Here is a 15,645-nt window from a genome sequence, read left to right as displayed (position 1 = left end):
AGCAACAATTCAAGGAAATGCAAGGGCCAGACAACACTCGACGAAAAATGGTGAGTGTCGAAATCTGTATTCTCTATAATACACTATGATGGAAACACATCGCTGGGTTGCTATCCACACATTGTATTGAATGGTCGTAGTGGGCTTCTGATTGTTTCGCGTTTGTAGGATTGTAGCATGTAATAATGTCACCTTCCTATTGTTTTTGTAAATTTCAATTCATTGTAAAAGTTCAGCTATGTTTTGTCGCTGACTTTTTGCTGCAACTGTTATTTGTATTCGCAATCTTATTTAATTACCAACAATGCACGCGGATTGCGTTTGGCATAAAGTTGTAGTTACAGTAATTTTGGACTCATAGTTGTTACTTGTCTTGTACGTCTGTCATTTTCTTGGTTAAAGACTAGAAAGGAGATTGGGGAAAGGTGGAAGGCACTCCCCTCTGATGAGAAAAAGAGGTTTGCGGAAATGGCTAAGGCGAGCGCTGAGGAACACGCCAAAGTAGTACCATGTGCACCGAAGTCTGAAAAGGTCATTACGTACTTCATGTTTTCGTAAATGCATTTGGCTAGGTCCTGCTTTGCTGACATTGTTGGTTGTATTTTTGTATTAATTTAAGGGTAAAAAATGTGCAGGGTAAAAGGCAACTCCGCATATCATTGAAGTCAATTGTTAAGCTAGTTAACCGGTTCAACGAAGCATAAAAGCAGGCAGTCATTGACATTGGGTTTGCTGGCCTCTTGGGGATGAAGTGTACACGTATAGATCACGACTTGTGCGCATGGTTGGTACAGAACTTCGATCCTGACAGTAGTTCATTGAATGTTCATGGTTGTCAAGTCAGGCTCACGTGTAAGGCAGTTAATGTTTTATTGGGAATATGGTGTGAGTCATTCCTTTGAACAAGTTGAGACTTTATCTGACCGAGACTGCTGGTGCGGAGGACGAGTTTCGGCGAAAATTTGCGCTGTACGTGTTGGGGGCCATGTTGTGTCCTACCACAATGACCGGGTTGAAGCCATCGTTCATTCATGCCGTGAAGGACGTGAATCGTATGCGAGCTTGTAATTGGGCAAAGTTGACACTACAATTCCTTCACAACGGTGTTCGCAAGTATAAAGGTCATCGCGGTGCAACTGAATGTGTTTTCCTGCTAATGGTATGCCAATAACTTGATTTTTTTTCCATTCCCCCCTTCATTTGTTTCATGCATTGTTCTGTCATGGTTCAACAAATTGGCCTTGATTGGGACATACAATGGTACCTGCTTTGTGAGTACGACAAACAACACTCTTCCTGACCAAGTATGGTACTTGCTGTAGACGCGCCCGTGGGCCTCATGCTACAGTTCGGACTCTCGATTTGTGTCGCGGTTCTTAATCTGAACCAAAGAGTCCAAATCTGGCAAATCGTTTTGAGAAACAGATTTTTGAAAAAGTAGTGCCAAACATGGACTGCTTTGCCAGATACAGAGTCGCCACCTAAATATTTTTTAAAATGGGGAAATTTAGGAAACCCTGACTCGGTGCCGAAGGCCACATGTCCGTCATCACCGGAGTTGTCTCGGCTCGGGAGCTTAGGTACGATCGGGGAAGGTCAGCTATGAGCACCCCCTTTCGCCCGGTCCGAAGACCGGCCTCTACTAACCATGATATCCGATTTTGAAAACGTTATGTGTTCTTATTCCATTTATTAGCCTAGAATTACTATGTTATGCGCGCAGCAAACAAGTATAGACTAGATTGCCTAATTTGGAAAAAAAAAAAAACATTGCATATCCGTTTGTTTTGAAAATGCTTTGGAATTTGCCACTCGCGAGTAGGCTAAAACACGGATTTCAATGAGTTTTTCCAACTCAAACAATCCAAGTTTCACCCACAGGCATTCAAACAGTTTAACACATAAACATTTAGCCGTATGGCAAGCATACTGTCATGTTAACATTCACACACATGCGAGATGCTAAAGCATAAATACTTACATCGTACTCCGTGCCAAAACGGTAAACTAGTTAGCAAACATGCGTGTCCTAGTTCATGTTAAATTGCCTAATGCAACACATACAGGATGCAATTAGATAGGCTCGGCTAACCTAAGCATGGCATATGAAATGCGATCAACTATCACATATTCAATTTTTGAATTGAAGTACAAATGCAGTTAGCGTGATGTATCGAGCCTAATGCATGCAATACAAATGCATGGATGCACACATGCATAGCATAAGGTATGCTAATTTAAACGTGCCCTAATCTACCACCGTAAGCAGGTAAATAAAAGGGAAGAAAGAAATGGGGATTGGAAGACATACCCACACTCACACACACTTATTACAGATTTGCCCTCGCTCGGAGGGACCAAATAAATATTACAAATCAATTAACTACGCAAGCTAATTAATAATTACAAATTAATTAATTTAATTAACAAATTAAATTAAGCTAAGAAAACAGATAAACCGCCTCGGGAAACGCGCCGCCATGCATAGGCTGCCTCTGTTTTCCTTCCTTCACTCCTCTGGAGGCTGTCAAAACCTCAGGACTGTATCTCTGGACACTGGGGAGTGTCACCGGCTGAGTGGAATTACCACCGGCAGTGGTGTGTGGCCATCGGCACAAAATGAAGCTGTCGGCAGAGGAATTGTTGCCGGTCGGCACCTTACACTGCCGGTCGGCACCTTACACTGCCGGTCGGCAGAATGTTCCTGCAGAATCTGCAAATGACAGCAACAGAGGGCAAGGCAAAGCATGGTAGCACAATTCAAGGCATATATGCACCAACCATGTCCCTTATCATGGTAATGACTCAAAGGGGCATGTGCCTCGATTCTCGAACCACCAATCACGCATTTCCATGCATGATGGCCCAAAGAACCAAGTATGCAACTTTGATTTCAAATGCAATGCAAACCAATCAAACCAAACAAGGCCCAATTCCTATCACTAAGTCAAGGAACAAGGCATGCATGCAAGATGCAATGCAACCTAAGCATACAAGCTAAGGATGCAACATGGCATGGCAACTAACTTATGCAAGCATACAAGCATACATATGGCAATGCAAATGGATGCAAAGATGGACTTAAACATGAATTAGGCAGCTCTAAATAGGCCTAAAACAGTAGCCAAAATGCTATAATATGAGGGACCAAATACATGCACACATGCACCTAATTGAAGGCCAACACTTAAGCACAAATTGAACAACCCTCAAACACATTTGAAAGGGGGAATCATGGACTAATTAGCATGCAACATGAGCTCTAAAAATGCATGTTAGGATGGTGCCAAACCAAGCAACAAAATCAAGCCAAACATGCAACAAATAGTCTAAGTGTTCAAAGCAAACCAATGGGGCATTGAACTACACTTAGCAAGACCAAACATGGCATGAACTCATTGACCAAAAACAGAGTTTTGGGACATTAATACAAGGCCTAAGAATCACTTAGATGGCATCCAAATGACTCAAAAACAAAGGCATGCATAATCACCAAAACATGGAGCATTGCTACACAAGCTTCCAAAGCATTAAAGAGGCATGCAAGGCAATCAAACAAGCATGGAAATGGGACTGAAACAACATGTGGGGGGACCCCAAATCACCAAATCGATGCAAAGATGTCATGCTACACATGCACATACTCAAGGCCAACAAGCCCAAATACAAAGGAGCTATATCAAGCATGCCAAAATCAACCCAAACAACCTAGGACAGACCTAGAACATGGCAAAACATGCACAAAGTCTTCACAAGACTAAGCCTAAAACATGTTCCAACAAAGGCTAACAACCTAAGACATGTTAAGGCATAACAAGGCATTACAAGGCAATTATGCTAAGCATGCATGGAGTACCAAAGCCAACTTAAAATCATATTATATTATGGATATATAAGCATGAAAAACAGCCTAAACATGCTCAACACACACTCAAGCATAATGCTCTCTCAAGAGGCCAAAACATGCCCTTTTCAAGGACAACAAGGAGAGGAGGTGGCCCTCTCCTTCTTGGGATTTCAAGGCATCATCTTCACCACTGAAATCCCTCAAGATTTCAGTGGTGAAGAGACCCCAACACCAAAATCCCGGAGCTAGCATAAAAGGGCACAAAATGAGGCCTTTCAAGGCCTAAGGGGGGTCAACCACCCTCAAACAACAAAACACTCTTAATAAACAATAAAGAGGGCCTAAAAACAGAAATTTTTTATGTTATACAATAAGCACAAAAACAGCTCTAAGATAGGTAGAAAATCAATGCAAAAATGGGGAATATAAAGTCAAAATTGTTACCCTTGAAGACCTTCTTCACAAATGGTGGACCAGCTGGTTCTTCAAGCTCAAAACCACTCAAGAACACCAAGAAAAACCCTTTAGAACCTCAGTAGCTAAAGGAAGGTGAAACACTATGTGTTTGTGTGCAATAGTAAGACACAAACACACTAAAACACACACAAGAGGGAAAAAGAGAGAGATAAGGTGTAACAAACCCTAACCCTAGATCTCAAACCCTAACAATGGCTGTCTAAGCTCTCAAAATATCTTAAAATGTCTCTCCTCTTCTCAGCCAAGAGCTCCCTCTCTCTCTATATGGCACTTCTTGTCTTGTAAAGCTTACAAGACAAGCTTCATAAGAGGGAGATCCCTCCATACACGTGTATGGAGGGGAGCAAAAGCAAGACAGCTGTCTTAAAATATCTGCTAAAGCAGATGCACAGTAATCGGCCGGCCAAAAATGCCATCTTGGCCAAAAAGAGTGCCGCCCGGCACTAAAAGGTGCTGACCGGCAACAAATAGTGCCGGCCGGCAATATAAATTGTCGGTGGCAGCAAAAACCAGCCGGTGGCCTCTAGCCACTGCCGGTGGTGGGTGGGGATGGTCTACAAGCCCTACCCTGCCTCTCCAAGGCAAAACACAAGTGTTTGGTGTGAAACCAGACACTAAACAGTCAAGTTCGGAGATCCTGAGGCAAGGCACGCTGTAGACACCCCATTTGTGACCGTCCTCAAGACTTGGACGTCACCGTTTGAACACTCGGTGATTATCCTTGTTTGTGTTCGTTTGGAGTTCCCGGAGGTCTCGGCTCGCGCGCCTTGCCTCAAGATCCCCGAACTCGACCGTTTAGTGTCTGGTTTTGCACCAAACACTTGCATCTTGCCTTTGAGAGGCAGGGTGGGGCTTGTAGACCATCCCCACCCATCATTGGCAGTGGCCAGATGCCACCGGTTGGTTTTTGCTGCCACCGGCAATATAGTTTGCCGGCCGGCACTATTTGTTGCCGGTCAGCACTTTTTTGTGCCGGTCGGCACTCCTTTTGGCCAAGATGACATTTTTGGCCGGCCGATTGCTGTTCATCTGCTTTTGCAGATATTTTTAGACAGCTGTATTGCTTTTGCTCCCCTCCATACACGTGTATGGAGGGATCTCCCTCTTGCAAAGCTTGTCTTGTAAGCTTTACAAGAGGCATATAGAGAGGGTCTCTCTCTAAGGCAAAAGGAGAGCTTTTAGACATTTTTGAGAGAGAAAAAATATAGACCAAGCTCTGGTTTTTCTAGGGTTAGGGTTAGATATACACAACCTATCTCTCTTTCCCTCTTATTTGTACACTAGGTGTTTTGTGTCTCACTATTGCACACAAACACCTAGTGTTTCACCTTCCTCTTGGAGCTGAGGTTCTAAAGAGTGTGTTTTGAGATTTTGGTGTTGGATTCAAGCTCAAGGAAGCCATTGGAGCACCATTTGTAAAGGGGTCTTCAAGGGTGAGATTCTAGTCCTTTTTTTCCCCATTCTTGCATTGATTTTCTACTAGTCTTAGAGCTGTTTTTGTGATTATTGTATAACATAAAAAAGTTCTGTTTTTAGGCCCTCTTTATTGTTTATTAAGAGTGTTTTGTTGTTTGAGGGGTGTTGACCACCCTTAGGCCTCAAAAGGCCTCATTTTGAGCCATTTTGTGCTAGCTCCGGGATTTTGGTGTTGAGGTCTCTTCACCACTGAAATCTTAAGGGATTTCAGTGGTGAAGATGATACTTTTAAGTCCCAAGAAGGAGAGGGCCACCCCCTCTCCTTGTTGTCCTTGAAAAGGGCATATTTTGGCCTCCTAAGGAAGCCTATGCTTGAGTGTGTGTTGAGCATGTTTGGTTTGTTTTTCATGCTTATATATCCATAATATAACATGATTTCAAGTTGGTTTTGGAACTTCATGCATGCTTAGCATAGTTGCCATGTAATGCCTTATTTGTGCCTTAACATGTTCTAGGTTGTTAGCCTTTGTTGGAGCATGTTTTAGGCTTGCATTTGTGAAGATTATGTGCTTATTTTGCCATGTTTTAGATCTGTCCATAGGTATTTGGGTTTATTTTTGCATGCATTATATAGCTCTTTTGTATTTGGGCTTGTTGGCCTTGAGTATGTGCATGTGTAACATGCCATCTTTGCATTGTTTTGATGATTTGGAATCATCCTACATGCTATTTCAGTCCCATTTCCATGCTCGTTTGATTGCCTTGCATGCCTCTTTAGTGCTTTGAAAGCATGTGTTGCAATGCTCCATGTTTTGGCCATGGTGTATGCCTTTGTATTTGGGCCATTTAGGTGCCATCTAAAGAGTCCTTTAGTCTTGTTTTAACATGTTATAAACCTGTTTTTGGTCGCTTAATGCATGCCTTGTTTGGTCTTGTTAAGTGTAGCTCAATGCCACTTTGGTTTACTTTGAACACTTAGGCCATTTGTTGCATGCTTGACTTGATTTATAACTTGATTTGGCATCATTTTATAACATGATTTTAGGGCTCATGTCGCATGCTAATTGTCCATGTTTCCTCCTTTCAAGTGTGCTTGAATGTTGTTTGATTTGTGCTTAAGTGTTGGTCCTTATGTGCATGTGTGTGTGCATGCCATTTAGCTCTCACTCTTTAGCACTTTTGGCTACTGTTTTAGGCCTTTTTAGAGTTGCCTAATTCATGTATAAGTCCATCTTGCCATCCATTTGCATTGCCATATGTATGCTTGCATGATTGCATAAGTGCCTTGCCATGTCATGTTGCATTCCTAGCTTGTATGCCTAGGTTGCATTGCATTTTGCATGCATACCTTGTTCCTTGAATTGGTGATAGGAATTGGGCCTAATTTGTTTGATTGGTTTGCATGTATTTGAAACCAAAGTTGCATGCTTGGTTCCTTGGACCATCATGCATGGAAATGCGTGATTGGTGGTCCGAGAACCGAGGCACATGTCCCTTTGAGTCATTACAATGATAAGAGACATGGTTGGTGCATACATGCCTTGAATTGTGCTGCCATGCCTTGTTTTGCCCTCTGTTGCTGTGAGTTGCAGGTTCTGCAGGAATACTCTGCCGACCGGCAGTGTAATGTGCCGACCGGCACCATTTTCTCTGCCGACAGACCCTATTTTGTGCCGATGGCCATACCACACTGCCGGTGGCAATTTCAATTAGCCGGTGGTGATCCTCTCTGTCCAAGGGATCAGTCCTGAGGTTTTGACAGCCTCCAGAGGAGGAAAGGAAAGAAAGCAGAGGCAGCTTGCGCATGGTGGCACGCTTCCCGAGGCGTTTCCTGCTTTAATTAATTTATTTAATTTGTTAATTAAATTAGTTAATTTGTAATATTAATTAGCTTGCGTAGTTAATTAATTTGTAATATTTATTTGGTCCCTCCGAGCGAGGGCAATTCTGTAATAAGTGTGCGTGAGTGTGTGTATGTCTTCCAACCTCACGTCTTTCTTCCCTTTTATTTACCTGCTTATGATGGTAGATTAGGGCACGTTTAATTTAGCATACCTTATGCGATGCATGTGTGTATCCATGCATTTGTATTGCATGCATTAGGCTCGGTACATCACGCTAATTGCATCAATGCTTCAATTCCCAAACTGAATACGTGATAATTGTGCATTTTCACATGACATGTTTAGGATAGCCGAGCCTATTCTAGTAACATTTTGTATGCGATGCATTAGGCACTTCACATGGACTTGGATCATGCATGTTTGCTAACAAGTTCTTTGTTTTGGCACGGAGTACTATGTAAGTATTCCCGCTTTAGCATATCGCATGAGTGTGAATGTTGCCATGACAGCATGTTTAACATGTGGCTAGATGCTTATGTGTTATAACTGCTTGAATGCCTGTGGGTGAAGGTTGGATTGTTTGAGTTGGAAAGACTCGTTGAAATCCGCATTTTAGCCTACTTGCGAGTAGCAAATTCCAAAGCATTTTCAAACCGAACGGATATGCAATGTTTATTTCCAAATTAGGCAATCTAGTCTATACTTGTTTGCTGTGCGCATAACATAGTAATTCTAGGCTGATAATCGGAATAAGAACACGTAAAGTTTTCAAAAACGGATATCACGGTTAGTAGAGGCCGGTCTTCGGACCGGGCGAAAGGGGGTGCTCATAGCTGACCTTCCCCGATCGTACCCAAGCTCCCGAGCCGAGACAACTCCGGTGATGACGGACATGTGGCCTTTGGCACCGAGTCAGGGTTTCCTAAATTTCCCATTTCAAAAATATTTAGGTGGCGACTCTGTATCTGGCAAAGCAGTCCATGTTTGGCACTACTTTTTCAAAAATCTGTTTCTCAAAACGATTTGCCAGATTTGGACTCTTTGGTTCAGATTAAGAACCGTGACAAAAATCGAGTCCGAACTGTAGTAGCGAGGCCCACGCGGGCGCTGTTACACACGCGAGCCGAGGCCTCCGGGGACTTCAAACGAACACAAACATGGATAATCACCGAGTGTTCAAACGGTGACGTCCAAGTCTTGAGGACGGTCAAAAATGGGGTGTCTACACTTGCAGAAATATATTTTGTGTGACTACCGTCATGAATTTAAGAACAAAGAGTACAGGGCAAAAAGTATGTCGAACCTCAATGGAGGAACCAATTCAAACTACGTTGCGAAGAGGGGAACATGTACATAATTTTTTTTTCTTGGTTTCATCAATAAAGTCCTTGGTGTGCTGTACATTTTTTTCCCCAAAAAACATTGCATGATATGTGCCTATAAAGTTGACAGCATCCTCAACAAAATCGGTATGCTATGTACGTTCCACTGCAAAATTGAGAATAATGAATGTCATTGTTACTGAATATAGTTCATTTTTGTGGGAAGAACAACTTAATTATGGTGTGCCCCTTAATGTCCACAGCTGTTGTACCTTGATTGTGTTTGTCTGAGCTCGACTACGACGCGGTCCACACCTCGACTTCATGATTGGGGTGATACCCAAATACGGGAGACGCTGTGACGTATCAGAAGGAAACAAAATTTCCCAACAATTGCGGTAAGCACTCCTACCACTGTGCACATTTCACACCATCGACCCACTTGTCTTCAACATACAATGTCAGACTTCATTTATGCGTTTCTATGATTAGGTGGAGTTTGATTACAGTAACGCCGATGATGCTGGCATGGATGCATGCCATGTCGAGAACCAACAAACAGGACAGTACAATGAAGTCCGTATGAGCAATTTGGAGTCCGACATTCATGAACTGAAGGAAATGATGAAGCAAGTTCTCCACAACCAAACAGATTTAATAGAGATGTTGCGACATTTCGAAGGCAAGCAAGTTGTTGGCAATGACAAGGTAATCCATCCAAGCATTACGCAATTTTCACACAGTTGAGCCACATCATTTTTAGATGGTTTGTAAGACTAAGTTCACGAATGTGTATGTATGATTAGGTGGAAGGCAATGATGTGTGTATCATTAACCTCTCCTCCAATGTTGCTCAACTGAAGGAAATGCTGAAGCAACTGCTTCAATGTTTCAGTTTGGGCTGCAACGAACCGTTCACTGAACAAACCAATTTACGTGAACTGAAGCAAATGCTACACCACCTCATCAAAGGTATATTCTCTACACCGCAACCGGCAGGCGTGGCCAAACAGGGTGTGGACCCTGCTGTTCGAGTCGAGGCGCATGAGGATGGCATGGTCAAACCATCTAACGAAGTTAACCCAATGCAGTGTAATATTTCAGATGTACAAGGGGTAGATCACCAACAACAGATTTTGAAGGGAACCTTGGCAAGGGACAAAAGTCATTTGCATGATGGGCACAAGCTGAACATCGAAGAAGGTAGGGACAACAACAAGAAGGGAGGCCTTCAGTCAGGGGAAACATATGAAACTGAAGATAAATACAGTCCTGACCTTCAGTCAGTGGGCGTGAAGAACGTGGCGTGCGATGTGCATACTTCTCCTACTAAGCTTGGCAAACCATTGGGAGCAACTGGAATCGTTAGAGGAAGTGCAAAGGGAAGACGAAAAGGAAAAGGAAAAGGAAAAATGCGCGGAAGTGGAGTTCAAGCCACTGAGGTCGGGGATATGCAATTGTGCATCGATAGCAAAACAAATAGTGGAGTTGACGACAGCAGTTCACCTGTGGATGTTGATGGTGTGGACAACGTGAACAAGGTACAAATACTGCCTTTAATGCCCCACAAGTTCTGAATACCCAATTCATGCCCACATCAATAATGTGAATCAGTAATTTTACAATCATCTGTGTTGTATTGTACTAGTTGTCAAAGAATTGCATGTTTGCAGTTATGACTGCTGCCATATGTTAGTACACATTTCTAACAAACTCCGCACCAAACATCACAAGTTGGGAAAACTCTGAGGCTCACAGTTTTTACATCATTTCACGTTCTTTTTTATGACTACCGACCTTGTAATGTAAGCTTCAATATTTTTATGAAATGTGTACTGTTAGTTGGCTGTTTATTTTTGTAGGACTCGTTGACGATGTTGGACAGCGAAGGGTTGTTATCGGCGGAGGAACAAAAACTTCTTCACTATGTATTTGACGATAGCAAAAATGAAATGTATTGTTTCATTTACTACTTGCAAATTTTCAATGACAGTCCACTGTGAAATAACTATCGTTCTAAGGATCATTTATTGCTTGTAGGGACATTGTTGTTTCCATGAATCTTCATGGACGGGCATGTGAAGTTGGCACCCGGCGTGACATGCGCACGCTCAAACCATGGTCGTGGCTATCTGACACTGTAAGTGTTGGCTGCACAAATATGAATCTACGTTTTTCAGTACCCCTAACTCAGAAACCTTTCTAATCAACTTGCCTTGTGTCTTGCATACAATGTTCCAGCCAATCAACTTGGTGGTGGTGCAATTGACTAATCGACAGAGGGATTTACACAATGACGGGAGGCACACTGATTGGTTCTTTCCCGTATATCTGTCGGTAAGTAAGTGTTTAAAGCTACGTTGTGTATTGTGTATGACATATTTTGACAAATGTTTCCGTCAATGACCTTTACGCATTACACATGCAGACTTTGATTCTAAATAAAGATATGCAACCTTTGCACCATGAACATATCGTCACCTCATTTTTCGGACATGACAGATACACTGGTGCGATTGATGCATGCCAGAGGGTAATATCAATGTTTATCCCGTTATATTAAAACGAAAATATTAAAGCCATTACATGTTTGCATGGCCTCTAAACAAGGTCTGCCGTTGTGTTTTCGTGTAGATTTGCATGCCTTTCAATTACAGAGGAGTGCATTGGTTGTGCATTAAAATTGATATGGTGGACCATGTAGCCTACCTATTCGACTCAGTCCCATCCAACCGACCGAACAAAAGGAAGCTAAATACAGCTAAAATTTTGGTATGTCCTTCTGGTGCATTTCTGAACACTACAAAAAACTTGAACATCCTTTACGTAAACCAACTTCAACCTTGTGGAACAGGTTGAAACTATGCACGACTTGCTGCAGCTACACTTTGGAAATGATTATGTTACAGACGTGCGTAGCTTCCACCGCTGCATGTTAGATGAGAGGCCAGTACAACAACTGGGCGAGTAATCCACAATCCCTCCCTCACATTAATGTCTAAGCTGCATGACTGACTTAACGAACCTATTAAGTATTGACGACAACTTTAATGTGAAATTATTTTTGTAGCACGTTTGACTGTGGGATGTTCGTCATCAAATTCATGCAGCAACCTGATTTAAGCCCCGGTCCACACAAGGTACATTCTACCGCTTAATTTCCATTTGTCAATCAAATCCTTCCTCGTATGTCCTGCAATTTTAACTGATTTGTCTTATGATTTTTGTGTACAAAGTTCGCTCCCTCTGTGCGTCATAAGTTGTTGGTTGACATCGTTATGGATGTCAATAATGCAAAGATCGCAGAGTACCGGGAGTGCCTTCATATGAGCAAGCCACAAGCTAGGCCAGTGATGGGCATGGGTTGCCAGTACGCCAGTAATTTGGGTGGCAATAGGACTTTAACTAATTTTTTATTCTTTGATTTCAATATGGATGTTAATTATGGCTCCCCAGTATTGTTTTTGCTAGATGATGTAAATATGGACCAACTGCAAAGTGCAAGTCAAATGTAAACATGGATCAAACATGTCGATGTGGCTGCTGACTTAGTACTATTTTCTTTATGCATGTTTCTTGTTCGGATGAATGCGACTGTAACTGTATATAATTTACAGCTGCTTTTGTTACCAAAGTTAATTTATCATTTAATTACAAAAAAGGGAAAATTAATTTTCAAAAATGAAAAAAACCACATTATGAATGAAAACTCAATACTCTTCGTAGGTAAGTTATATATCAGCCCATTAGCACATATGACTCCAGCCAAAACAAAACTTTCATGGCTTACAGGGAAGGTTAAAAAAAAAAAAAATCAAATCTACATATCTGCTGCATCATCAGCAGCGTCTTCTGAAGAGTTGTCCGTACTGTCTGATTGACTGTCCTCATCCATTGTCTTATCAGACTTCGCTTCGTCCGCCGCCAATTTATCATAAACGGATTCTCCTGCACAGCGGCAGATATGTAAATACGGCGTTTACATACCATTTCTCACGCATTAGGGTTTGAACACTCGAACACCTATACGGATTCTCCTGCACAGTGGCAGATATGTAAATACGGCGTTTACTCACCATTTCTCGTGCATTAGGGTTCGAACACTCGAACACCTCTACGGATTCTCTTGCAAAGTGGCAGATATGTAAATACAGCGTTTACTTACCATTTCTCACGCATTACTATTCGAACACTCGAACACCTATACGGATTCACCTGCACAGTGGCAGATATGTAAATACGGCGTTTACATACCATTTCTCGTGCATTAGGGTTCGAACACTAGAACACCTATGCGGATTCTCCTGCAAAGTGGCAGATATGTAAATACGGCGTTTACTTACCATTTCTCGTGCGTTAGAGTTCGAACACTCGAACACCTATACAGATTCTCCTGCACAGTGGCAAATATGTAAATACGGCATTTACTTACCATTTCTCGTGCATTAGGGTTCGAACACTCGAACACCTATACGGATTCTCTTGCACAGTGGCAGATATGTAAATACGGGGTTTACATACCATTTCTTGCGCATTACGGTTCGAACACTCGAACATCTATACGGATTCTCCTGCACAGTGGCAGATATGTAAATACGGGGTTTCCATACCATTTCTTGCGCATTAGGGTTCGAACACTCGAACACCTATACGGATTCTCCTGCACAGTGGCAGATATGTAAATACGGCGTTTACATACCATTTCTCACGCATTAGGGTTCGAACACTCGAACACCTAAACGGATTCTCCGGCACAGTGGCAGATATGTAAATACGGCGTTTACATACTCTTTCTCACGCATTAGGGTCTGAACACCCAAACACCTATACGGATTCTCCTGCACAGTGGCAGATATGTGAATACGGCGTTTACTCACCATTTGTCGTGCATTAGGGTTCGAACACTCGAACACCTATACGGATTCGAACGCTCGAACATCTATATGGATTTTTCAGCACAGTGGCAGATATGTAAATACGGTGTTTACTTACCATTTCTCACGCATTAGGGTTTGAACACTCGAACACCTATATGGATTCTCCTGCCCAGTGGCAGACATGTAAATACGGCGTTTACTCACCATTTTTCGTGCATTAGGGTTCAAACACTCGAACACCTATACGGATTCTCCTGCAAAGTGGCAGATATGTAAATACGGCGTTTACTTACCATTTCTCACGCATTACTATTCGAACACTCGAACACGTATACGAATTCTCCTGTACAGTGGCAGATATGAAAATACGGCGTTTACTTACCATTTCTAACGCATTAGGGTTCGAACACTCGAACACCTATACGGATTCTCCTGCGTAGTGGCAGATATGTAAATACGACGTTTACTTACCATTTCTCACGCATTACTATTCGAACACTCGAACACCTATACGGATTCTCCTGCACAGTGGCAGATATGTAAATACGGCGTTTACTTACCATTTCTCACGCATTAGGGTTCAAACACTCGAACACCTATACGGATTCTCCTGCACAGTGGCAGATATGTAAATACGGCATTTACATACCATTTCTCGCGCATTAGGGTTCGAACACTCGAACACCTATACGGATTCTCCTACACAGTGGCAGATATGTGAATACGGCGTTTACTTACCATTTCTCACGCATTAGGGTTCGAACACTCGAACACCTATACGGATTTTCCACCACAGTGGCAGATATGTAAATACGGGGTTTACATACCATTTCTTGCGCATTACGGTTCGAATACTAGAACACCTATACGGATTCTCCTGCACAGTGGCAGATATGTAAATTCGGCGTTTACTTACCATTTCTCACGCATTAGGGTTCGAACACACGAACACCTATACGGATTCTCCTACACAGTGGCAGATATGTAAATACGGGATTTACATACCATTTCTTGCGCATTACGGTTCGAAAAATCGAACACCTATACGGATTCTCTTGCACAGTGGCAGATATGTAAATATGGCGTTTACATACCATTTCTTACGCATTACGGTTCGAACACTCGAACACCTATAGGATTCTCCTGCACAGTGGCAGATATGTAAATACGGCGTTTACTTACCATTTCTCACGCATTACAATTCGAACACTCGAACACCTATACGGATTCTCCTACAAAGTGGCAGATATGTAAATACGGCGTTTGCTTACCATTTCTCACGCATTACTATTCGAACTCTCGAACACCTATTCGGATTCTCCTGTACAGTGGCAGATATGTAAATACGGCGTTTACTTACCATTTCTAACGCATTAGGGTTCGAACACTCGAACACCTATACGGATTCTCCTGCATAGTGGCAGATATGTAAATACGGCGTTTACTTACCATTTCTCACGCATTACAATTCGAACACTCGAACACCTATACGGATTCTCCTGCACAGTGGCAGATATGTAAATACGGCGTTTACATACCATTTCTCGTGTATTAGGGTTCGAACACTCGAACACCTATACGGATTCTCCTGCACAGTGGCAGATATGTAAATACGGCGTTTACTTACCATTTCTCACGCATTAGGATTGGAACACTCGAACACCTATACGGGTTCTCCGGCATTGTGGCAGATATGTGAATATGGCATTTACATACCATTTCTTATGCATTACGGTTCGAACACTAGAACACCTATACGGATTCTCCTGCACAGTGGCAGATATGTAAATACGGCGTTTACTTACCATTTCTTGCGCATTAGGGTTCGAACACTCGAACACCTATACGGATTCTCCTGCACA

At 42.4% G+C, this 15,645-nt stretch overlaps 1 protein-coding gene across 1 annotated transcript; it reads left to right on the top strand.

Moving 5' to 3' along the window:
* Nucleotides 1-9,230: 9,230 nt before the first annotated feature.
* On the top strand, nucleotides 9,231-11,001 carry LOC145801523 (uncharacterized). The gene is made up of 4 exons (XM_082893277.1): nucleotides 9,231-9,304; nucleotides 9,416-9,614; nucleotides 9,713-10,447; nucleotides 10,769-11,001. Exons 1-4 carry the CDS (start codon nucleotides 9,231-9,233, stop codon nucleotides 10,907-10,909), a joined length of 1,149 nt encoding a protein of 382 aa, XP_082749403.1. The 3' UTR covers nucleotides 10,910-11,001.
* The last annotated feature ends 4,644 nt before the right edge of the window (nucleotides 11,002-15,645 follow it).

This window comes from Camellia sinensis, chromosome 10, assembly GCF_055761805.1.
Source record: "Camellia sinensis isolate YWXY chromosome 10, ASM5576180v1, whole genome shotgun sequence".
NCBI classification, from domain to species: Eukaryota; Viridiplantae; Streptophyta; class Magnoliopsida; order Ericales; family Theaceae; genus Camellia; species Camellia sinensis.
Note: the sequence above shows the minus strand (reverse complement) of the source record. Positions and strands in the feature narration are given on the sequence as shown.

Coding starts and splice junctions, on each gene's coding strand:
- LOC145801523 (XM_082893277.1), top strand. CDS start 9,231: ATGATTGGGGTGATACCCAAATACGGGAGACGCTGTGACGTATCAGAA. Junction 9,615..9,712: donor AAGTTGTTGGCAATGACAAG/GTAATCCATCCA, acceptor ATGTATGATTAG/GTGGAAGGCAATGATGTGTG. Junction 10,448..10,768: donor GTGTGGACAACGTGAACAAG/GTACAAATACTG, acceptor TTATTTTTGTAG/GACTCGTTGACGATGTTGGA.